At 45.7% G+C, this 24,761-nt stretch overlaps 1 protein-coding gene and 1 pseudogene across 1 annotated transcript in view; one reads left to right on the top strand and one right to left on the bottom strand.

Moving 5' to 3' along the window:
- Kiaa2012 (KIAA2012 ortholog) overlaps positions 1-24,761 on the bottom strand; it is a 116,345-nt gene that overhangs the window by 46,713 nt on the left and 44,871 nt on the right. Inside the window, exon 12 of the mRNA XM_028765732.1 lies at positions 12,798-12,877. Within this exon, the coding sequence (XP_028621565.1) occupies positions 12,798-12,877 (80 nt within the window). The remainder of the gene's footprint in view (positions 1-12,797; positions 12,878-24,761) is intronic.
- LOC114619695 lies at positions 23,551-24,211 on the top strand (annotated as a pseudogene).

Below are 24,761 nucleotides of genomic sequence, written 5' to 3'. Positions count from 1 at the left end.
ATGGCCCAAAACAAGACTCTTTTTTTTTTCTTTCATTTTTTTTTTTTGTAATAGTTTCTCACTATGTAGCCCAAGCAGGCTTCAAATGCTCCAAAAGTATTGGGGTTGGTGATAGCTAGCAACTCCATATCTTTTTAAAATGTGATTTTAAAAAAAATCCCCATAACTCTCATAGACGGTCATCAAGCCTGTCTTGCAATATGTATGATTGTGGCAAGAGCCGGACTTATTTGCAAGCTAAGATGCATTTGCTGTGTTGGGAAGAGCGACTTGAACAAATGTGGCAGAGAGGAAAGGAGGAATGGACCAAGATAGGAGTCTGGGAGGCCCCAGGGGCTCTATGATCTCTTGGGCCACACTCTCTGTGGTCACCAAAATGAGCAAATGGTGTCACATTTCAGAGTTTAATCTGAAGCCGACTTCCAGGCCCTGCCTCCCACTACAACCTGATTGATCTAAGTGGAAACGACCACGCCCTTTCTCAAAAAGCCATTGCCCTTGGAATGAAGGGAGGCCAACCATCTTAAGACGTTTGTGAAGCCCTTCTTCTTGCCTGATGCTGGTCTATTTGTCTTCTTTCTGTCATTCATACAAGTATTTATTGGGTGTCTCTTTCATGTAAAAGAGTAGGTAGAGGCAGAGTAGGTGAGGACGACATTTCACCCTCAAGAAGAGCACACTGAAGTCTGCAGAGAGGGAAGAATAAAAATGGGGGCTGTGCCAGAATAGGAGTCATCCTCCATCTGATGAAAACGCAGCAGAAGGACATTGAGGGGCTTCTGAGGATGGAGGGGGCGGCACGATTTCAGGCAGGGGCATGGAATGTTTTCATTGCTATAGGAAAGCCAACGGCTGAGGACTCCTGTCAACACAGGGTGTTCCTGGAGTGGGGCTGTCACAGGCCGGGCTCTGCTGGGAACCCCCATTTCACTTCTGCCTCCTCTTCATCCTCAGGTCTGGTTTGTCTGCATCCCTGTGGACTCCCAGAGGACCAGGCACTCCCAGCCACAGCCTGCAAGGATGGTGAGGGCTGTACAGTTTCTTCTGCACTAGCATCAGCGGACAGTGAGCTCCCTAGGGGCAGGAGCCAAGGCTGTCTTGTTCCCTGGTCCCAGCAATGCCTGGCTCCGAGACTGGGAATATATCCGCAGCTGATCCTCATACCACTTACTGAGCTGAAAGCAGGGAGTGGAGAGGAGATGAACGCCAGAGGCAGCCATGCGTCCAGACCACCCTACTTCAGATGGGGAGGGGACAAGAAGCAACCTCCACAGGCTTGACCTTCCTTGGCACTGCTCCCTTGTTTACGAAGAGAACAGTTATTTATTTGGGGTGTGTGTGCCAGTTTGCTGGGGTCACATACATTGATGTGCTGTGAGACCGCCCTGGGTGGGAATTCCATCAGTTCCATATTTTCTAGGAGACTGTCTCTCAGATGTCTGTCTCTCCTGGCAGCCATAAACCATCTCTCCCATAACACTTATATTACTCGTAAGCATTTATGAGGAATTAACAGTCGGTGAGTCCTCACGCGTGGCCGCCACTCCAATGAACAACCACATCCATTTCCTTTGTTTTGAAACATGCCTCAAGAAAAGGGTTTTTTTGGAAAAATATTTATCTAAATTTTTGTCATCCAGACATATATCTGCTCAGTTTCTCAGGCAGAGGTTTCTCTTGCCCATCTTCTTGCTCCAATGAAAGCTTCTGGTTTGAGCTAGATCTGACGGGATTCAAGCCATCCAGCCTCACGGTCCTTTGTGAATCACTGGATGGAGAAGGACATCAGCGACATCTGAGAGAAATTGCTTCATTGTCAACAGAAGAGTTTATGTTGGGCTACAGGGCAAGGGCTTGGCTGAGACTAGGTCCAGTGGCTGCAATGACCACAACTCCTATGCGGAGTTCAACTCAAAACAGTCGGGAGTCAAGGGCTTTGAGAAAAGTCCCTCCACACCTCTTGACTCATGAGTCTTTTTCTCTAAGAGTTCCCTTGACCAATCTGTTCCTCTCTCTGTTATGTAAGAGCCATCAGTTGTCACATGATGGGATGCTGTCAGAAGTACTGTTGTTGTTGTTGTTGATGATGATGATGATGGTGATGGTGATGGCTATGATGATGATGTTCAAGTGGTTCTGCAAATGTATGATAGTAAAAAAGAGACTGGAAGTAAAGATGATTAAACATATAAAGCTGGTTCTGAGAGATGAAAGGGGGTGAAAAAGTCAGAGAGCTAGAAGCAGAAAAGTAGGCCATGGATGGTTTGTGTCTGTTCATCAGATGGGTATTTATAGTGGCCACCTTGTGCCGGACAAGCCAGCATGGGTCAGCAGGTGATTTTAGCTGGTGACTCATCTATGAAGACATTGTAATAGTAACAGACTGGCAACTGATGCGGGGCAGGTGGAGATATGCCTTGGGGCAGTCACTGGGGACCTCCCTGAGGAGGTAACAGTGGAGTCCACACTGGGTGGCAAGGAACTGCCAGCCTGGAGCAGACCCTGTCTTTCCCAGTCAGTACAGCTTGTATTTCCATAGGCTGATGATTTTGAGGTCCAACTCAGGCAGGGGCTCTTTGAAAGGGAAAGCAGAGTCCTTGTTTTTCAGGCCAGCTCTGCTCCAACCTTCTGGGCTCTGTCTTGACTGTGAGCTCCCCTTTGTGTTTGCAGGGTACAGCAATCAAAACTGGTGCTCGCAGCTCTAGGGTATGTTGGGAGCAAACACGGCAGCATAAAGAGAAACCCAGGGTCACCTTCTCTAAAAATCAGGACGGAGAGGAAAACCCAGGGCTCCGTAGAAAGGAAAGAGATGGGGTAAGGCTGGAAGGAACCAGAGGCCCAAAGCTGTTTTCCTTTGTCATGTGCACACTTTGGTGAAAATGATTTAGAACGGATGGAACGGTGACATATTTCAGAGAAAAAAAAATCACAACTCAACCAGCCCCTTTCCCTAAGTTGTACTGTAAATATTTGACTATTTTGGGATTCTGCTAAAAACACCTGGGAGCCTTTCTCTGTAGTAACTGAAACAATAAAGACGAATGAGTTAATTTGGTAAAGCTGATTTGAATTGCACAGAAGGCATTGCGCAAGTGGTTGGCGTTTAAACAGTTATCTGACATTTAAAAGGAGACGACTGTTAATGAATTCAAGAGCTAATCTTATACTCTGACGGAGTGAGCCATGGAAAATCCAGGATTATTATCTTGCCCTAAACAGAATGCGATTCGTTGAGCTATCACCAGAAGGGAGCAATTGGCTGCCTACAAATATCCATAGGAACACACAGGAACCACACTGACGGGGGATGCTCATTAAAATTGAGTAAATAGCTTATCATTTCTTTACGTACTCTCGGGTTGTAATATCCGAACGGTAGGCTCAGGGAGAACAACCCCCTAGTCATTTCTCCTCCTCCCTTGAGATTTCTTAAAGCGTCACAAGTAGCTCCACAAACAGACCTTTGGATAGCTCACTTTAAAATGACACTCTGAACCCAAACAGCTATGTCTCTCCACCCATGAGTCCCACAGAGCCACCCAAGACAAGGATCTGTCCTGCGGGGCCTCCTCCCGATGTCTCCCACTCCTTTCTAATTGGGGTTCCCCACCTTTGTAGCTGCCGCTTAATGGCTCCCACAGGAGCTCCTGTCCCTCATTAAGTAGGCTGCAACACTCTGGCCGTCTAACCGCCTCACCTCCCACGCAGCTCACAGCTCCACTCTGCCTGAGAGCCAGTTGCCAAAAGTCTCTGGGAACCCGTGGGCAAGCCGAGCTTTGGGGAAAGAATAGGAGGGAGGGAGGGAGAGCCTGGAGAGCCAAGATTTGAAGGGTGTCGGGGAACACACCCCACCATTAGCTTAATGCATGGGAGGAGGGGCGGAGTGGTGGAGATGCCTTTGTTGAAACCCCGTGGAATCCTTTAAGTTGTCCCGCCAAACCTCTGTGCACCAGGGCATTTGTCCCCTCCACTGAGCAGACAAAGGCAAGAGTCCTGACCACCATACCCCCTCCATGGCCTTAATCTTCCTATCCTTTGGGAGCTTTGAACCCTGGTGGGGAAGGGAGACAGAGAAAGTCAGTCACCAGGTGTAGAGGAGAATGGCTGGGATTTGCCCCCCCCCCCCCCCCCCCCACAACCAGATGTTGAGAGTGGGAACTGCAGTTGAAACTCAAACCCCCAGCCTCCCAGGGGGACAAAGGGTCCGAGCCTACAGCTTGTTTTTGTCCATCATCCATGTGCTCAGTATTCTCACTGGGAGGTGGCTCCATCCCACTCATTTCTGCTACCTGAGGTCTCACTGCTTTGCGTGTGTGTGTGTGTGTGTGTGTGTGTGTGTGTGTGTGTGCGCGCGTGCGCACCTGGCAACATGTACGGAGTGTGACTTTTCAGGTGCTATGGGCAGGCTGGAGACAGTTGGCCTTTAGGCATTAAAGGGGTTCCTTTTTTCCTTCTGTTAGAAATTTTGGTCGCCAGCACTTTTTTCTCCTCTTCCTTTTTTTTTGAGATGGGGTCTCATATATCTCAGGCTATCTTTGAATTCCCTTCATAGCTGAAGATGAACTTGAACTTCTGCTTCTCTTACAGCTGCTTCCTGAACCAGCACATCAGTTTCTGCTTCAGTAAGGATCGAACCCAGGATTTCAAGCACAGTAGGCAAGCAAGGTTCTCCAGCTGGGGGCTATATCCAAGCCCTTCACCTACTTTTTCATATCTCAAGTCTATGACAGTTGTTGGCATTTTCCTCAGTGCTTATGAAATTAGCTCACTAGCTACTATACCCTGGTCTAAGAAAGAGAAAGCCAACAATTCTAGTCCTTACCTTTGTGAGGGCTAATTTGGTGCTTTGCTTTTTTTTTTTTTTCCTAAGTCACCGAGTTTCTGTGCCTCAGTTTCTCGACCTACATAAAGTGCTCACTTCATTGCTCTCACGAAGATTTTCAGTAATGAACCACAGGGATGTTAGCTCCAGGCCTTCCATTATCTGGAAGCAAATCTTATCCAGGAATTCTAGTTGATATTGTCCTCGATTTAATTAGGTGCTCTGTTGACACAACACAATCATTGTTTATCTGGCTTAGGTGGAGGAGAAAAACTTTTGAGCCAAAAGAGAAATCTGCTCTATCCCTAGGGAGGTGGAGCCCAGTGTTTTCCATGAGGAGGTGTCTAGATGGGGCTTAGGCAGGAACCTCTCCTGAGTTTAGGTGATGACACGAGGCTGTGCCTTGGACAGGAGAGAGAAGGATGGAGGGAAGGGGTGGAAACAGACACCCCTCTCCAGTTCCTTCTACCTCTGGGTTTCTACCCCAACTCTGTTTTACTGGTGTGACCTCTCCACTTTGACAATCAGCAGGAAACCTCAACTTGATTCCACTATAAAAGAGTTATTTTAAATCCATCACTAGAGAAATAAAGTTACCCATGGTGCTTTGAGTCCCAGATTGGGCCATAAAAGCTTATCTACCCCATAATTTAGAAAGGCTGTGAAGTTGAACTAGCCCTAGTAATGCTGGGACAGAAGAGGGCTGGTGGAAGAAAACAAAGACTGTCCTCTTTGCTCTCCTGCCTCCTCTCCTCCACTGGCCCTTCTGCTCCCTCTGCTCCCTAACTTCTAAGTTTTCCCTGGCAGCATTTGCTCTGGGGTAGTGAGCCCCATGTACTTATAGTCCCCAAACTCCTCCCCCAACCCGTAAGCTTCAAGTCCTATCTGGTAACAGCTTTCAAGGCAGACAACAGGGGAATAAATAGTAATTCTAATCTATTGAGAGGCCTTCCTGTGCCTAGTGCTGTGAGAATTCTACCGTTTCATGTAATCCTTGTGGGACCCCAAAAGGGAAATGCTCTTTTACACAGAAGGAAACTGAATCTCAGGTTAGGGAACCTGCCTCAAACCACAGCACCAGGTAGCAAGAAGATGGGATCTAAATGTGGCTTTATGGGCTCCCTAATTTTCTGCCAGGCCTCTGGGGGAGGGGGCAGGTCACGTGTGAACAGGGGTCTGGTGGTCCTGACATTCATTTCCTTGCATGTAAAATGGAGACCAGAATTGTACCCACAGTGGAGCTGTTCTAAAGATTGAGGGAGATAATCCTAAGTCCCTCCCACAGACTCCCACACCATTGGCTGCCATTATTTATTGTTCAGAAAGACCCTCTCAAGATAATGGGGAGATAATTGTTCAACTTTGTGGGCAAGAGCATGGAGGTTTGCTGTATTATTATTCCCTCCACTTTACATATGTCTGAAATTGTCCATCATAAATAGAAAAAGGAACAAAGCCTTAAGTAGGCAGGTATTATGTGTCACCAACAACCAAGAGATCAGTAAATACAGAATTGTTAGAATAATGATTGCCATATAAATCCAACACATAAAACTTTGGTTTTGTAATAAAAATAAAAAGTAAGCCCTTCTAGGAAATTGTCTTTGAACTGTCTAGGGAGTTTGGGAGTGAACAGATTTGGGTAGACTTGGGCCAGAAAGGAATTTTGCTTAGGTCTTCAGAAATCCTTTGAATCAAGTTCCACAAACAAAGAAATATTTATAAAAGTGAGAGAGGTGGAGAGGGAGAGGGGAAAGGGAGAGATGCTCCCTCCTCCTTTAGCAGGAATTACAGAAGGTAAATTGTTGGTATCAATGCTAGAACTCCTCTTACATCTCCATGAGGATCTCTAAGGAGGATGCCAAGAGACATCTCCAGATGTACACATGACCAGGAGCTGTTCCAGAGCAGGAAAACCAAGTCCAAATGGCCACTGACATTCTGTAGCACTGTGAGCTGTGAGCGGTGTAGGAGAGCGGTGGCTCAACTTTGTAGCTGACATCATGGAGGCGAAACATGGTCTCCTTGGAGTCCTCCAGGGGCTGTGGGCTCTCTCTATGAATTATATATTTCTATGGACTGTGAGTTTTCTGTGACACAAACTTTTCATGCCAATGGAGTATTTTTAGTAGTTTTCATGTGAGTTGTGTGAGACAACAGAATACTAAGATAAATTAGGTATGAAGCTTGGAACCTTAGCTAAAACATTAACCAGAAGACAAGATATGGGATGGCTCAGCAAGACCTCAAGGTTTCTTTCAAACCTTTATACAAAACACAGCACATCTACAGGTACATGTGTGGGCTTATTGTCCAGAAGGAGGAAGGCTAATAAGAACATCAAATATCATGTCTGAAACAGATGAGGCACGCATAGTCTTATTCCACTCAATTCCTATCATAATCAGAATGACACAGGCTACCCTTTGAAACCCCCAAATGGTAAACTTAACACAGAAGATCAAATGCAAATTAATGCTACATGAACTCACGAAACCTAAGCTAGCTAGGTTTAAGTGAGGTAGGCAGAAATAGAAATGACTTTGTGGCACGAGGAAGAGGGTGTCATTCCAGTTTAAGAAGACTTTTAAAGCATTGCCAAAGGTCTGATCTCTACACGGCATCAACAACAAAACCCCAGACCAAACCCCAGAAGAAGCAGCACGTGAGAAGTGTCCTTGCCCTTTCTAAGCTGAAGTTGGTTTGAACAAAGGAAGGAAATGGAGTAAGGAAAAGATGGATAAAGCTATCTATCTATCTATCTATCTATCTATCTATCTATCTATCTATCTATCTATCATCTATCTACCAATCATCTATCTATCTATCTATCTATCTATCTATCTATCTATCTGAGACAGGGTCTCTCTCTGTATAGCTCTAGCTGTTCTAAAACTCACTATGTAGACAAGGCTGGCCTTGAACACAGAGAGATTCACTTGCTTTTGCCTCCCAGGTGCTGGGCTTAGAGGTGTTCATCACCAAGCCTGGCTGCTTTATTTTAAACAAAGGTGTGCAGTGATTCTTGGGAAATCTAGTTAAGGTTTGAGTTTGTTCTTTGATATCCTACTGGCAACCTCTCTGGCTTCTCTTCGAACAAGAGCTTAGAGGCCCACTTGTCCCATCTTCATAGAACTGAGTGGATGAGAGACATTCATACCCGAGATGCAAACTTGAGAAAGGTAAATGCTGAGATACCTATTTACCAGCATGACACCAGTGAGCTTAATGTTCAGTTTGTTAACAGCGTTAAGAACTGCGGCCGCTGCTGCCCAGCTGCGCATGAACTCCTGCTGGACATTGTGACTCCTGGGTCATTCTAGCTCCCCCTGGATGTAATGGTCACTTTAAAAATTATTTATTTAGCTGGGCATGGTAGTGAATTCCAACCTCAGCGCTTTGGAGGCAAAGACAGATCTTTGTGAGTCAGAGTGCATGCAGCATTGTCTATATAGTGAGACCCTGTCAAAAAAAATTAAACTTATTTACTTATTTGATTTTTTGACTTTTCCATTCAGGGTGCTCAGTTTGGTTTTTAAGTAGAGACTCCCCTCCCCCCCCCGCCGCCATTTCAGCCTCCAGGGTCCGGAGATTACATGTGTATGTATGTCACTATCATCTTGAAAATTAACAAACTTTGGCCAGGCGGTGGTAGCGCACGCCTTTAATCCCAGTACTTGGGAGGCAGAGGCAGGCGGATTTCTGAGTTCGAGAGTTCAAGGCTAGTCTGGTCTACAGAGTGAGTTCCAGGACAGCCAGGGCTACTCAGAGAAACCCTGTCTCGAAAAACAAAAACAAAAAAAACAAAAAAAAAACAAAATTAACAAACTCTTTTTATCTTTCCTTTTTTATAGACTAAAGAAGAAGAGGGGGGAGAACAGAAACAACAAGCCCAGGGAAACGAAGTGAAGTCTGAACCCAGAGCACTCTAATTTCAAGTTCCTTTACAGATGCTTAAGAACAAAACACAAAAATCAACAACCATACATGCAATCATGGCTGACTTTTGATTTGTACTTTCAATATTTAAACTGGATGTGATGGCATTTGCCTATAATTTCAGTGAGGTAAAGAATGGCCAGTCTGGGCTACATAGTAAGACTCTGTCTCAAAAACTAACAATAGTAACAACAAAAAAGAAAAAAGAAAGGAGGAGGAGGAAAAAAGAAAGGAGGAGGAGGAAAAAGGAAGACAAGGAAGAGGAGGAGGAAAAAAAGAGAGGGTGGCTGGGTTCAGTTTGCTCCCCAAGGACCATTTAGCAATGCATGGAAACACTTTGGTTGTCATAATAGTGCACACAGTGAGTGCAATCTGGGCAGCATTTTGCAATGCCCAGGCCGGCTCCTCCTCACGATCTGGAACCTGATGTTGCCCAGTATTAAATCACAGATTCCAGGAAATCACATATCTCAGGCTGCCTCAGACTTGCTATGTGCTGGATGATTTTGACTTTCTCAGCCTTACCTTCTGAGGGCTGGTATTGCAGGTGTGTCTGTGTCACTGTGCCTGGTTTTATGTGGTCCCAGGGATCAAATGCAGAGCCATGTGCATTCTAAGATAGGCCTCAACCAGCTGAACTACATCCCACCCCCTAGTCATCTGTGCCTTGTGTGTGCCTGTGTGCCTGTGTGCCTGTGTGTGTGTGTGTGTGGGGGGGGTGTTCCGGATCAGACCCAGGGCCTTGCCTATGGTAGTCAAGCCCTGCTACTAAACTATAGTTCACATTCTTGCCTATTACTATTATTTTAATATAAATTGTTTATGTCTTTTGCTTACGTTTCTAACTCTGTTTTTCTTTTAAAAATGAAATACCATCTCCACCGAGGATAGACGGTACTATTAACGTTAATGAAATAATTGCATATTTTTATTTTTGACTTTCTCCTCTCTTACTGCACGGATGTATTAACATCTCCTTCTGAAACTTTCATTTACAATTTTAACATTCTTTCTAGGTGCTGGGCGCCCCACCCAACCTCAAGCCTCTCCGAAGAGGCCCTGGGGAAGAGGAAAAGCAGCCTGCGATTGATGTCAGAGACCTGCAGAGGGAAGAGCAGTCCTGGGCTCTGAAAGCAGCCCAGGAACTAATTTCTCTTAATCAGTTGTAGGGCCCCAGGAGGACCCACAAGGCAGAAGGGGAAATAAATCTGAAGGAGAAAACCAAATTCTATGAGGAGCTGGAAAGACCTGTATTTTCAAAAGGGCACCATACCTTTAGGACTTAAGAGCTGGCACGGCTCCATCCCCGCACAGTTATTAATATGCAAAAAATGCCTTCATAAATACTTGATTCTGCTCACAGTGGGGAGGCCGTTCATTTGAAAGGGGAAATGGGAGCTTGGAGTTGAAACACGTCTGCTTGTCTCCTTTCCCTTTTTTCATCGTTCTTTTCATCTCCACGCTACTTGTAGCCTCCTTCCCCCTATTTCTCTGACTTATCCCCTCTTCTAACTCCAAGGAAGTTGCTGATGGCAGCTGCGGCGCTCGGTTCACTGATGGACTTAGCTCTGAGGCCTGGAACCTCGGGCTAGGTGTAGAAGGGGTGCCTCGGGGCCTTTTCTTAGAAATGGTACTGGGAGGCTGGAGCCCCTCGCTTCGGCTCCAGCCTCAGTGAGGCAGCCACTAAAGACTCAGAGCAGAGGTTTTTCAGTACTGCCGGGAGAGGGCGCACGGGGGCAGCCTCTGGACCCCAGGGCGGAAGTAAGACAGCAATACCAGGCTTTCTTTCTCTCCCTCATACTTCCCAGTCTAGGCCTGTGACTTCTCAAAGGTCTGCTGTATCCAAAAGGTTCCACCGTTGGTATTCTCAGGTACCACTGTGACTTCAAACCAAACCAAACCAACAACAACAGCAAATCAAACGTACTTTGTGTGAGTGAACTTACATGACCAGGCCCTAAAAGATGGAGGGAGGAACTGAGTCAGTAGGGATTAATAGAAAAGAAAGAAGGGCGTAATTGTTGCTGCTACTGCTGTTGCTACATCGGCAGCCTCTGCTGCAAGTCGGTTCTGTGCTTCAGAGCAAGAAAGCCCTAGCAGAGGCTGGAAGGCTACGGGTTGGGCCAGTGGCCCATCACGGTAGGTAACTGAAGTCTGCTGGATAGAAATTTGTTTCTAAATCCTTTCCAGATGCTTTATAGTAAACATAAAATTAGTCATTTATGTGGAGTAGGTTGAGGAAGTAGTTAAAATCCGAGGCAGTGATTAACCTAATAAAGGGCCCTGAGCCTCAAGAAGAAGGGGGAGGGGTGAGAGAGGCAAGAGGAAGTCCCTTGTACCCTACACTCTATTTTTCTTGGCTTGGGGGCTGGTGGGGCTCCCTAGACTTTTCTTCATAAGGCTTCTCCTCTGGGGGTTCCTTTCAAAGGAAGGCAGGCTATGGTGACACCAACAAACCAAGAAGCTCAGAAGTGAACCCTTTCTCCATTTTGCAAAGGAGGCATGAGGTAGTCCCAGAGTCTGTGAACTTACCAAGGCCTTGCAGATGAACCAGGGTTGGAGCTTAAGACCCAAAGTTCAGTCTGACTGAAAAATTCATAATTTAGTCTATAGTTAATTTGTCATAGCTGGGTCAATCTTTGAAGCCTCCTCTAGTAGAGCCATACGGCTGTATGAGTTTGGATCATGTGGGGAGTACTGGGTTATTTGCATGGCCTTTGGAGCTATGGGATTTGCAAAATATTTTGTATTTTCTTAGTCACAGCTCTCTAACTATTATTACTATTGTTATTACTTAAGGTCTTCAGATCCTTTATGTAGAGTGTCTTCAACGGAGGCAAACAAGACACACACATACACATACACACACAAGTGTGTGTGTGAGTGAGTCTGTGGTTCTTCAGTAGTGGAAAAGTGGTCTAGCTATGCTTTTCTTTAGTGGGGGCCTGACTCAGGCCTGGCATTTTAACCTGAGAGGTCAGTTCAAACATATGTGCAAACAGACTCATCTCTGCTCTGACTGTGACCAAGTGCTGGGGAGGAGAGGAAAAGCCAGCAGCAGCAGGAGTTGGAGATAAGAGAGGACTGGAGAGCCTGCCCTCGAGGTTGTCAGACAGGGGAGGGACCTAGGAGTCCCCTGGAGCAGTGTTGTAGCATCTGCCTCAGGTATTCCCAGTCCCTGGATTCAGCGCTAGAGACCCCGCACTAGCTTCTCTTGAGAGACAGAAGAGAATGTCACCCTCAGAGCTTCAGATAGAGGTCCACTCACCAATAAGTCTGCACACATCCCTGGAAACATTAGATATTCTCAAGCCATCCAAATTAGCACTTTCCTTCTTCATAATTATCCTAGCTGTGTGCATGTGTGTGGTGTATGTGTTCATGGTGTGTGTGCACGTGTGGTGTACGTGCCCGTGGGTGTGCATGTGTATGGAGGCCAGAGGTTGGCATCTGGTGTCTCCCTTTATTGTTCTCCATGTGATTTGTTGAAACAGTCTCTCACTGAACCTGGGACTCATCCATTCAGCTGGGCTGGCTGCTCAGTGTCTCCTGATCACCTCCCACAGCGCCTCCATTACAGATGTATGCCGCTGTACCTGCCAGGCTTTTTATGTGGAGTCTGGAGATCTGAACTCAGACCTTGCCTTTGTGGCCAGCTCTTAATCAATGGAGCCATCTCCCCAGCCCCTTATCCTTGATGACTTAAAACCAACCAGCAACAACAAACTCAATCGCTATTTTCTCTCCTGATTTGGAAAGAAAATGTGATCCTCTGGTTGGGGCTGCTGATGTCTATATTCTTATTCTCGTTCTGACTTTGCAGAAGTTTGAGGAAAGTCTGCTTTGCTTCTTCACACACACACTAGAATCCAAATTCCAAGCTTGAGAGTAAAGGAACCCGGTGACAGTACAGTTTGAGACAAATGAGGCCCAAGGAGATGAAGAGGCTCACTCAGGGTCACACAGCAAGTTAGGACAAGAACCCCAGACAAGTCTTAACTCCCAGCATTGTGCTCATTCAGAGTCAATACTGTACCTGACTCTCTGCTGCTTGAGCCAAACGTGAGGAGGTTTCATAAAGATTCCCATGAAGACTGGCTCTGACTCCAGTGTTTGCTACAGTGAAAATCAGAAAGAAAGGGCATCAAGGTGTCAGATCTCGGTCTCATGAGCTTTCATACAAACCATATCCATACGAGCTCAGCTCATGTGCATTAAAGATTATAAAACACACCTACGCCATTACCCGGTATCACCCATAGTCTCTGGAGACATGTTGAAACACCTTGTTGAGTGGGGTTAAGCTTTATATTCAAATTTAGACTTTCTTGTTTTGATTGGTATTTAAAAGAGCAAAAGTAGATTCTTTGTGCTATCAGAATTCAGATAAAGCTGAAATTAAAAAAGAAATATTGATGGGGCAAAACTGCTGATGCTGTTGAATATAAACTTTGTATGATCACACTTTGCTGAAATAGGAAAATGCTTCTGAAAGCTTTCAGGGAGAGATGAGAGGTGTCCCCTGCTCCTCAGAGGTGGAGGCCAAATAGGAGAGCGAGATGATGCAGCAGAGTGAGCCATTGTGCCTGTGGGACGTAATGACACCCTCCACATGAGCCAACATAGCATTAGCCTATAATTTCTGTCACCGTCCCTGTGACAGCTTACCACAGCTGTGCAAGCTAAGACCCCAGAGGCACAACTGGCCATGCAACTGATGGAGATTGTAGTTTTACAATTTACTTAATTTTAAAATGACATGTGTGTGTGTGCCAATGCTCACAGGTCTGTATCTGTAGATGCAGGTGCCCATGGAGGCCAGAGGATTGTGTCAGACCCTTCTGGAGCTGGAGTTACAGGCAGGTGTGAACTACCTGATGTGTGTACTGGGAACTGAACTTAGGTCCCCCATAAGAGCAGCAAGTGTTCCTAACAACCATTGAACATTCTCTACCCCCTGCACCCTCCTCTTTGGTATTTTGAGATAGGGTCTCATGTAGACACGCTAGCCTCAAACACTATCTGTAGCCAAGGATGACCTTGAATTCCTCATCCTCCTTCTTTTATCTCCCAAGTACTGAACTTATAGGAACTTGTCACCATACCCAGCTTCCAACTGGTAAAGTTTTATGGAAGGATTGAATCTGTGGATTCAAACTCCATGGTGCTGTAAGACAGGGCAATGGTAACGTTCATGAATGGATGTTCATTTAGGGAATGAAATTTATCTGTGCATGTGGCTCTGCTGATGTTTAGTCTCTTCCCTGAGACTTATGTATTCCTCCTCTTCTCAACACTCATCAGTCGCTCCTGAGGTACCTGTAGCCACAGGACAACCTGTATTCTCATTGTTTTTATTTTTATTTAAAGATTTATTTAATTGTTATGTGTACAATGTTCTGACTGCATATATGCCTTTGTGCCAGAAGAGGGCATCTGACCCCATTATAGATGGTTGTGAACCACCATATGTGGTTGCTGGGAATTGAACTCAGGACCTCTGGAAGAGCAGTCAGTGCTCTTAATCTCTGAGCCATCTCTCCAGCCCCTCATCATCATTTTTGATTCTAAGACTGTATCTGTCTCTTACAGGCTCATCTTTTCCTCTGTTTCCTCAGTTAGTGTTTTCTTCCTGATTTGTTTGAGAATGGCTACTGTATAAACTTAAAACACATCTTAAGTTTAAATCGAATGGGGGAAACTGAGGCTCTGAGAATGTGTTTCTGTAGCCTCAAGCCTACACCTTAAAATAGCGGGACCAGAAACCAGACCCCAGATGTCCTGAGCTGTGTCTTGTGCTTTCCTTCCACACTACACCTGGACAGAGCCACCCAACAGAGTTCTGTTGTGATGAGGTTCACTTCACAGTGGCTTAGAAAGGATCCTGGATCTTTCAGAAATGAAATATATAAATCCTGATGCATAAGGGAAGTTCTTGCAACAGCAGGAGAGTGAGTCAGTCAGCCTGAGTTCAAGAAATGTAAACACATCTTTAGATAGGAGGCTGAAAAATCACTTAGGGCTTCTCCTCTCTTGGGTCAAGACCTTGGTAATTTACTGAGGTCCGTGCTGTCAAGGAGGGGCTGAGACTCCAGCTGCATTTCTGTGAGATAAAGCAATGTGTGTGTGTGTGGGGGGGGAGTGGTAAAACTCCCTTCTAGAGCAACAAGGGGAGGTCCACCTCTTGTGCAACCCAGGCCATAGACTGTCAATGGAGGGGGTGGGAGAGTTCTTCCTGTTTCAGGAGCTGCTGTGCACAACCAAAGACCTCACACTACTTCAGCTCTACTTCCGGCTGCTTGAAATCGCACACAGCCTTTCTGTGATGAACATGTCTGCCACTATAGAGATAAACAGAAAACACAGTCCCTGGCTGCCCACCAGGAAGACTGAGCAGATTTTTCAAATGCTTCCATTAATCTAACCGCCGGCTTTTAGTGAGGAGATAGCGTTCCTCACTAGATAACCAGGCTATTCAGAGGTAACCCTGCCTAGACGGATTTTATCCTCAGCCCTTCTGCCTTCTTCAAGTCATGGCGTTCTTCACCAAACACTCAGACACTGGAAGGTGGAGAGAGCATCAGATTTTTAGCATGGAACTTGGCGCCTTTAGATTTCCTTCTATTTAAATCTGTGTTGATAATGTTTAATTCCCAAATTTCTGTTTTAAATAAAAATGAAATACAATTATATTTACTCCTACTACTTATTTTCCAGAGTGGGAGAAACTCTGATGGAATCCATCTGGGAGCAGAATAGAAACCTAACTCCAAAGAACCGCCTTATCAGAACAGGTGGGCCACCTGGCTCCTTCTTCATTCGTGCATGTCTGGGCTTGGTAAACACTGGCCCTGCAGGCTCCGAAGTGGCCAAATGGTTACCAGGGCAGAAGCTGTTGGAGGTGCTGGCAGGAGCCTCTTGAAATCTGTTCAGGGCCTTTTTCCACACTCCATTTCTCAAGAGCACACCCTTTGATCACCAGACTGCTGTCATAGAATTTCCTTCCTATCCCGCAGGGTCATCGTCAGGCAGGTGATATATCTGCTCTTACACAGACCTCAGAGTGACTTTGCCTTCAACAGTTTTGTGCAGGGTCTTGTTGGACTCAGCAGAAACAAGTAAGAGAAAGCCCCCTTGTCAGCCCTGGTACCTTCAAGGTTTTGTGTTTTGGTCATAAATGGAAAATGCAAATTCCAGATTATTAAAAAAAAATTCTTCCCAGGGTAAACATAACTATAAAAGGAAGGAGACTGAAGTGTAGCTGACCTTTCCTTAAAAATGTCTAAAAATATTTTATATGATGTGACTCAGAATGCTTATGACCTATGGAGTAGTATAATAAATTTTAAGTCTGTTTGTTGAATGCAGGAGACCAAGACCCGAGATGTCTGCTGGTGATGCCATTATCAGATTTTTAGGATAAGATTTAAGGCTTTGTTTGTGCTACACATTTTCCTTTTAAATTTTTCTGGCTGGGAAGGAGGATAAGATAGGCATATTAAACAATTGCTAGGGACCTGAGAAGGCCTCCAGGCCAAAGACATAGCCCGAGAAAGTCCAGCTAAGGAGTCTGTCTAGAAACTTAGTTAGAATTTAAATATGGACATGTCTTGCAAATGTGAGAGCAGTGTTTTTCTTCCAATTTGGGATATCGGTCCTTTTATTTACATATAGTTCTTAGACCTAGCTCAGTCTCATGGGTCTAGCTTTTGGTTTGAGGAATACATACTTCTTTCAAAAGTTCATAATTTTTGCTTTTATGGAGAAGTCCAGAGGCTCGTGGCAGTTTACCAAGCCTAAAATGGAATCTAAGCAGCACTATGGAATTTAAATTTCAATTGTGTGGGAATAAATATCAATGACTTACAAAACCCTCTAGTGAAGACTTGTCCTAAGATTCAAAAGCATGTTTTGGGATACTGTCTTTGGTTGCCCAGGATGGCCCATTTCTTACTTTCTCTTCCCCTCCCGTTATGTACCCTGCCGTCCAGGCATGACAAGTTGCTTGCACTTCTCCCGGTCTGCTATGTTCCCTAATACTCCTGAAGTCTCTTTTCCTCTGGAATCCTTTCTTTTCCATTTGGCTAGTTCCTACACATAGCCATAGAAACTCTGCTATGGGTTTTTCTTCCCTTCCAAAAGCAACAACTTCCGTGCATCATAATCTGTGCTCAGCTCAGCTCCCTCATCTGCTGCTGTGGTCTCCTTTAAGGCACAGCTCTGTCTCTCAATTGCATTACTGCGTCTGGCATGGTATTTGTGGCTAGCAGATGGTCATGTGGTGTTGGCTGAATGAATGAATGAACAATTTCTTTGTGCCTTGTAAAATAACCTTATCATACCCTTTGTGGCTCATGTTCCAGTGGTGGTGCTTATGTTGATTTTCAAGTGAGGAACTGTGGGGAAATCAACAGTGGTGATATCCTCAGACAGTGTGTGGAAGGAGCAGGAAAGACAGAGACCAAGAGGACAAGGCACCCTCAAGGACAGAGCACCCCGGAGCAATCTTTTGCTGCAGTCACACACAGTCCAAAGGGCAATGGAACAGAAAGGGATAGTTACAGATTACTGGCTAATGAAAGTAAAAACTTTTAGTTACTGTAGCAAAAGAAAAGCTATTGTTTTAAGCTTTATTGTAAGAGAAATTCCCTTCTCTTAAAATCTGTGTGAGCCTTAGAATATAGTGTTAAGTTCTCCTCTCTGGGCCGGGTGGTGGTGGCGCACACCTTTAATCTCAGCACTTGGGAGGCAGAGGCAGGCAGATTTCTGAGTTCAAGGCCAGCCTGGTCTACAGAGTGAGTTCCAGGACAGCCAGGGCTACACAGAGAAACTCTGTCTCGAAAAACCAAAAAAAAAAAAAAAAGTAAAAAAGTTCTCTTCTCTGTGCGCCTTTTCCTTTGTGTCCATCGTTGTAGCTAGAACAGCAGATCCAAGGTCCCGGGAAGGACCATGCTGAGGGGTTTCTTGCACCCATGGGTGCTCTATTTACCTTTAGGTGAACATTCTAAAAAGCTAGTTGTACCCACAGCCTATTCCTGACTTCTTCTAAAAAATATTATGCTTTTAAAAAAAATGTCATTCAGTATGTCCCTAGACCTGTTTTATTATGCTTTTATTTTTTATTACTGTTCAATGTGTCCCTGACTTTTAAGGATCCTTTCAAAGAGTTGAAACTGACTTTCTGGTGTATAAATTACCCACAAAGCCCATCAACTACGTGCTATTTTTAGAGTCCTATCCATTTAATCTAAAATATTTCAGTAAAACAAAGTTCTCAAAAGCCAAAAACGCATGACAATTCTATAGACGACTCTAACAACAGATGCTTCACATTTTTCTTTGCAATCAGTTCAGGGAGCATCCCCTAGGCTCAGGGTAATGTTCTATCTCCTTACAAACAAAGTGTATAGCCGGTGGGGTGTCAGATAGCAGAAAAGGTAAGAAGGTTTTCTTATGATCAGTGAGCAAATCAAGGAGCCAAGCAAAGATCTCCTGCTCTGAAAACCAGAAGAGGAACTGTATGAGAACAAGGGGAACAATGAAAGAAAGGCCCCAGTGTCTGGCACGTCTGTGACCACAACTGTTATTATTAGGACTGTCACCACTGTCCTAATTATCTTCATCGTTTCAGGACAGGGCTCCTATTTAAGAGCTGCTATATCTGTCACTTCTACGTAAAGGTTAAACAAAAAAACCCAGAAACTCCCCACTGAGGATGCTAGCCAAGACATAGCTTAGGTAGGGCCAGCCTCCCAGTCAGCATCCTGCTGTCAGAGCTTGCCATCACGAGGACATGACTGTGTCTTGTCTCCCACTTTTCCAAGCCCTAGGAAAAGCAATCCCTCCTACTCGGCTATGCCCCAGCTTCAGGCTGCTGCTTGCTGTTAATACAGCAGGTCCCTCACTCAGGATTCATTGCTGCCTCCCCCAGATGAACAAGGAAGACCACACATAGTTTCCTCTTCACCAAAGACTATTTTTAGGAGAAGAGCCTCTGTGTAATCATCCCTTCACCCTGGTCTGAAACGGGCAGCCATGTCTGTGGGTAGAGGAAGAGATATGAAGTTTTGCATCTCTCTCTGTGGGAGAAAGAAACAGAAAAGGAATTTTAGGAGAGGCAGAATTGCCCTCAGTTCTCCAGTTAAGACACAAGCCACAGAGGACTTTCTAGACAGCTTCCTAGTCTGTAGTTGTGCAAGCTGAACTCTGCCCACTGTAGGGGACAGTGGTCACCTTATCATCATAGGAATTTTCTACTTACTGGTATATTTGGGGGGACTTTGTATTTCTGGTGGTCTAGGCGTGACATAATGTATTTGTGAGTTGAATAATACTGAGAAGTCCAGGTTACTTTTTAAAGAAAAAGCTGACTTTTCAGGGTTATTGGGCCCTTTCCCTTTATAAAGGAGATTAGAATGGACAGATTCATAGACTGATAAAACAATAAAGAATTTTAACTAAGAGTATGAAAAACTTGGGGAAAAAATCCATTTTCTTTACCCTAAAACTGGGGGGAAATATAAGGTCAATGAGAGCCTGGTTTTAAGCCTTTTGATGAGTCGGATAGCTTTGAAACTGTGTGGATGCTTGTGGAGAGAAGGCTGGTCTAGGATTCAAAAGACATTGAGGAGAAGGCTGATTTTGGGGGGGTGGTGCACGTTTTTTGTTTTTGTGTTTTTGTGTTTTTGTGTTTTTTTTTTTTTTCGAGACAGGGTTTCTCTGTGTAGCCCTGGCTGTCCTGGAACTCACTCTGTAGACTAGGCTGGCCTCGAACTCAGAAATCCGCCTGCCTCTGCCTCCCAAGTGCTGGGATTAAAGGCATGCGCCACCACTGTCCTGAGAAGGCTGATTTTATTCAAGGTTTTAAAAGGTGAAGCTCTGCAGGACTCATGGTGCTGAAACCGCGAGCTCAGAGTCTTTGCTCAACGAGGGCACTGGTCATGATGCCGGCCACGGCCACGTGCAGTGGCGCTCTAGTGTAAGATGACACCCTAGGCCTCAGTCTCCAGCCACAGCCTCCAAAGGCTGGCTGGGATCAGGGCAGACAAGAGGGATTCTGGTCCCAGAGACGGACATTTTCACAGATTATTTTATTTTACTTTATTTTATTTTTCTAATCTGCTAGAGTCACCTGGGTGAGAATTGTTGTGGCTGTCCTTGTTAGCCAAAAAGAAAATGAGTTTACACAATGCTATCTATTTTCATGGCTGAAGAGGGTAAGGATGACAAACCTGAGACTGAAGGGACAGAGGTGGGGAAGAGGGAGGAGAGGAGAGCGGGAAGGGGGAGGGGGAATAATAAGGGGAAAGAAATCACAGAGCAGCTTGGAAAATTTAAGCTTGAAGAGACTTATCTTCCAGGTAAATTACCCACTAAACTCATTTCCAAATACTTTACCCTTTAAAATTCATTTTGCTTCATTAATCTATTAGTGACAATAAGTATATCAGAGTTTGCCAAAGAATGGACAGCATGGGTCTGCGCAGCTGCAGCGGTTCAGCCGCCTGTGCGTCTGTGCGCAAGCGCACACAAGCAGTCACCGGCACGCCCAGAACCTAGGCTGAGAAAGCAAACCTGAAATCCAAAGAGCCAATGGAAGAGGGAGGAAAAAGCCATAATTAGTGTTAATTGTTGACCCTCCAGTTCAAGAATAGATACTCTGGAGAATGGAAAATGAGAACAAACATTAATTATTGAGTAGGGACCTTGGAGACAGACACTCTGGATTAAAAGGAGAGAGATAAATTGCATAATGAATGTTAATTTTCCCTCCTAGAATTGAGTGGTCCAGTGGATGAACAGGGAAAAGGGGGCTAGAACAGTCCTGAAAGAGAAACCTCAGTGGGAGTGGGGGTGGTGGGGGTGGGAGGGTGCAGGAGGGCTACACACACACATACACACACATACACACACACACACACACACACACACACTTTCCGTTATGCTCTTTACTCCGCTCCTTTTGTCTCCTGGTTCCTAAGAAATCTGCTCTCAGGACTGCTAGGAAGCCCAGACCTTTCTCTACAGTAAGAACCCCAGCCATACTGCATTTCCAGCAAGCACATGGCTGCCGGGGTGGGGGGCTGGGGGGAGGGGGAAGGGGGATGTGATAGAAATAAGGAAGCCATGGGAACTGCGGTCCTGTGGGGGCTGCTGGGGGGTGGGGGTCGGCACATGTGGGATCCAGGCCTTAACTGTTGTTTTATCTTAATTACAATATACCAGACATGTAGCACCCCCACCCCACATTGGTAATTTCTTAACTGAAAGTAAAAACAGAAGAGGGTAACTGTAGCCAATTTTGTGGACACTACAAACAGGCTTGTCTCTGGCTGCTCCGTTTTCATCCCCACATTTGGGTAGCGGCTCTGAGTGGAGTCTTGCCCAGTGCCTTCTGTCCAGCTGCCCATTGGATAAAGGTTGGCTGGAGCCCTTTGCCTCTTCCCTATGGTTTCCTCATGAAAGCTGACACCCACACATTGTGTGGAATGGCGTCCCTCTTCAAACATCTGTGATTCCTTGTCGTCTAAAAGAGAGCATTTCAGCTCTGGCTGGCACACAGACCTCTGAGAGAGCCCTGGCTTAACTTTTAGCCCCAGCACCATCCGTGGACCGGGTTCTCAGTCTACCCATTCTGGGGCTACATGCACCTACCTCTCTTTGTCTCTGTTCATGGAAGCTCCCCAGCAGCACATCCCCCACTGCTCATGTTTACTGATGTTTACTGATGTCTCAAGGGGTCATGCAAACGGAATCCCTCCACGTGCAAAATGCCCTTCCTAGTCTCTTAGGCTAGAACCAGTCAATCCTTCCTTAGCAGCCCCAGTCCTGTTGCTTGGGTCTAGATTCCTTCTGCCTTGCAGCAAAGCTGCTTGTGAATCTGTTTTCCACCTGGGTTGTAAGGTCCCACGTGGTAGCCACAGTGCTGGGTCCAGAGCCCATGAGAATGGTGGTGTGCCCGAGAGACTCACTCACTCCCCTAGCTCATAAGAGTCCAGAGGTCAAGTGTGAATCGGTGTGGCTTTGCTGCAGCAAAGTTATCTGGGCATCTGTTCTTTATAACATATTGCTTTGTTTTCCCATAGGATACGGTTTTCTTCCCCATGGTTGAATCTATGTTGCCATCGAAGTCAAGTGCAAGGGTAAAGAAGAGAGGAAGAGAAAGCAAAGAAGTGACTTGGAAGCCACACACATAAAACACACAGCCGGAACAGGGGGCAAGGCATGCTGGGAAATACGATCATGAGTTAGGTGTCTACGTGGCCAAGGAACATTCAGGGCTGAGGATTCTAGTTAACAATGGAGGAATGGCCATTTGGGACTAGTCGAACGCTCTATGAGTATAGTCTCAGCCAATATTGATGAGCGTTTTCTGTAAGGGCTATCTGTGTTTTCTGGGATGTTCAGAAGTAGATTAGAGGAACTTGCCTATGGGAATTTTAATTCTAAAACAGAAAAGAAGAACAAGAGTCTAGAGAATCAAGAAGTGAGGCAGATGTGGTATACATTTGTAACCCTAGGACTCAGGAGGTTGAGAACGAAAGAAGATAGTGGGTTCAAGGCCAACTTGGGATATATAGCAAGGCCCTGCCTCAAAAACAAAACAGGAAAACAGAAGGTGGGGGAGGGGGCAACACGATGTAGTAAGAACTTTGACTTGACAGGGTATAGGAGATTGCAGTTCAGATTTACCACACAGAAATTATGTAACTGGAAAAAAATCACATATCTTTGGCTCCCAGTTCTCTTAATCTAAAATAAGAGGGTTTCAAACTGCATTTTTTTCTTTTTCTTTTTTGAGTGGGGGTTACAGAAAGATGGAGCCATCTATCAGAAATCTTGAGAGACCATTGCCAAAGGAAAGGAAGCAGCAGTCAGGTGTGGTGGCTCAGGCCTACAATCCCAGCACTCAGGGAGTTGAGGCAGAAGAATCTGGTGTTCAGGGCCTGCTTTGTACTAAGAACCTGCTGAAAAAGAAAAACAGGAAAAAGAAAAAAAGAGAGAGCAAAAGGCAGGAGAGACCTCAGTGTCTGAGGAACTTCCGATCCGATGCTGCTGACTGATGCAGACTGTGACGGCCTTACTGGCTCCTTGATAGCAAGAGAAAGGGACAGACTGCTGTACAGTTGTCCCCTTTGAAGCCTTCGACACTGAGGAACATGAGACAAACTGGGTCTATTTAGTTCAGTGCCCACTGAAGCTGATGGGAATTCCTTGTAGTCTCGGTAAGAATTGCATATCAACTAGGGTTCACTCTACAGCAGAAACCACTTGGGTATTCTGGGACAAAACAAAGTTGCAAACTGGCTGAAACTACCTAAACGGAAAATGGTCCCCGTAGACTCATAGGGGGTGCCATTATTGGAGGTGTGGCCTGGTTGGATTGATGTGGCCTTGTTGGAGGAAGTGTGTCACTAGGGGGCTTTGAGGTTTTAGAAGCTGAAGCCAGGCCCAAAGGCTCTCTTTCTGCTGCCTGTGGATCCAAATGTAGAACTGTCAGCTACCTCTCCAGCACCTGAATGGCAGTGATAACCGACTGAACCTCTGAACTGTAAACCAGCCCCAATGAAATATTTTCCTATATAAGAGTTGCCATGATCCTCCTGGTGGTGGTGCACGCCTTTAATCCCAGCACAATGAGGCAGAGGCAGGTGGATCTCTGAGTTTAAGGCCATCCTGATCTACAGAGGAAGTTTCAGGACAGCCAAGGCTAGCTACATAGAGAAACCCTGTCTTGAAAAACCAAAACCGCCTTTCTGCCAGGCGGTTCTCCTGTATAGGAGGCAGCCATGGCACCCAGCCGAAAGGCCATGATTTTGAAGCCCCACTTCCACAAGGACTGGCAGCAGCGAGCGGACACATGGTTCAACCAGGCGACAAGCAAGATCCACAGACGCAAGGCCCGGCAGGCTAAGGCGCGATGCATGGCCCCTTGTCCCCCGTCCTATCAGGCCCATCGTGAGGTGTCCTACAGTTAGATACCACACCAAGGTCCGGGCTGGCGGGGGCTTCAGCCTGGAGGAAATCAGGGTGGCTGGTATCCACAAGAAAATGGCTCGCACCATCAGCATCTCTGTGGACCCAAGAAGGTGAAACAAATCCACGGAATCACTGCAGGCCACTGTGCAGCGCCTGAAGGAGTACGCTCCAAGATCATACTTTTCCCCAGGAAGCCTTCTGCTCCAAAGAAGGGAGACAGTTCTGCTGAAGAACTTAAACTGGCCACCCAGCTGACAGGACCCGTGATGCCCATCCAGAATGTGTACAAAAAGGAAAAGGCCAGAGTCATCATGGAAGAAGAGAACTTCAAGGCTTTTGTCAGTCTCCAGTCTCCTCACGGCCTGTGCCCATGCCTGCCTCCTCTGTGGCATCCAAGCAAAAAGGGTGAAGGGAGCTGCAGAGCAAGATGTTGAGAAGAAAAAACAATGCGTGGTTGGAGAGCTGCGATAAATTTTCCAGAAAGAGAAAGAAAGAAAGAAAGGAAGAAAGAAAAAAAAAGAAAGAAAGAATTCCAAAAGACAAAAACAAAACCAAGAAAACAACAGAGTTGCCATGATCATGGTGTTGCCTCTTTACAACAGTGAAACACTAAGACGCTCCCTTTCAGTATGTTGTGTTCAGGAGCTTGTTGGCAACATAAGTAGCCCCAAACTTAGATTTCTTTGCTACACTTCCACTCTCCAAATCTCAAGGGATCAAGGTTAACTGGCATAGCACAACATGCATTCAACCTCCTTGCTGCAAATGTTATCTGGGAAGTGTAGTTTTCAGCCTTCTAGCTTCTACACTACAGGAATGTTGGAGACCCAACAACCATATCCTGCCATGTTTTCCTGTATTCAGACTTTTGATCTGAGATCAGTAGAACTGATAACATCTGCCAACATTACTTCATACAGGTCATTAGCAAACACTGATTGGGCAAGAGGAACAATGTGAATTATTACCACATGGCCTCCTTCTTGCCTTCCTCTCCTCAGAGGTGGATGTTCTGTGGATT

Source organism: Grammomys surdaster, unplaced genomic scaffold (assembly GCF_004785775.1).
Source record: "Grammomys surdaster isolate TR1022 unplaced genomic scaffold, NIH_TR_1.0 165, whole genome shotgun sequence".
Taxonomy (NCBI): Eukaryota; Metazoa; Chordata; class Mammalia; order Rodentia; family Muridae; genus Grammomys; species Grammomys surdaster.
The sequence above is the reverse complement of the archived record's forward strand: the minus strand, read 5'-3'. Positions and strand labels throughout refer to the sequence as shown.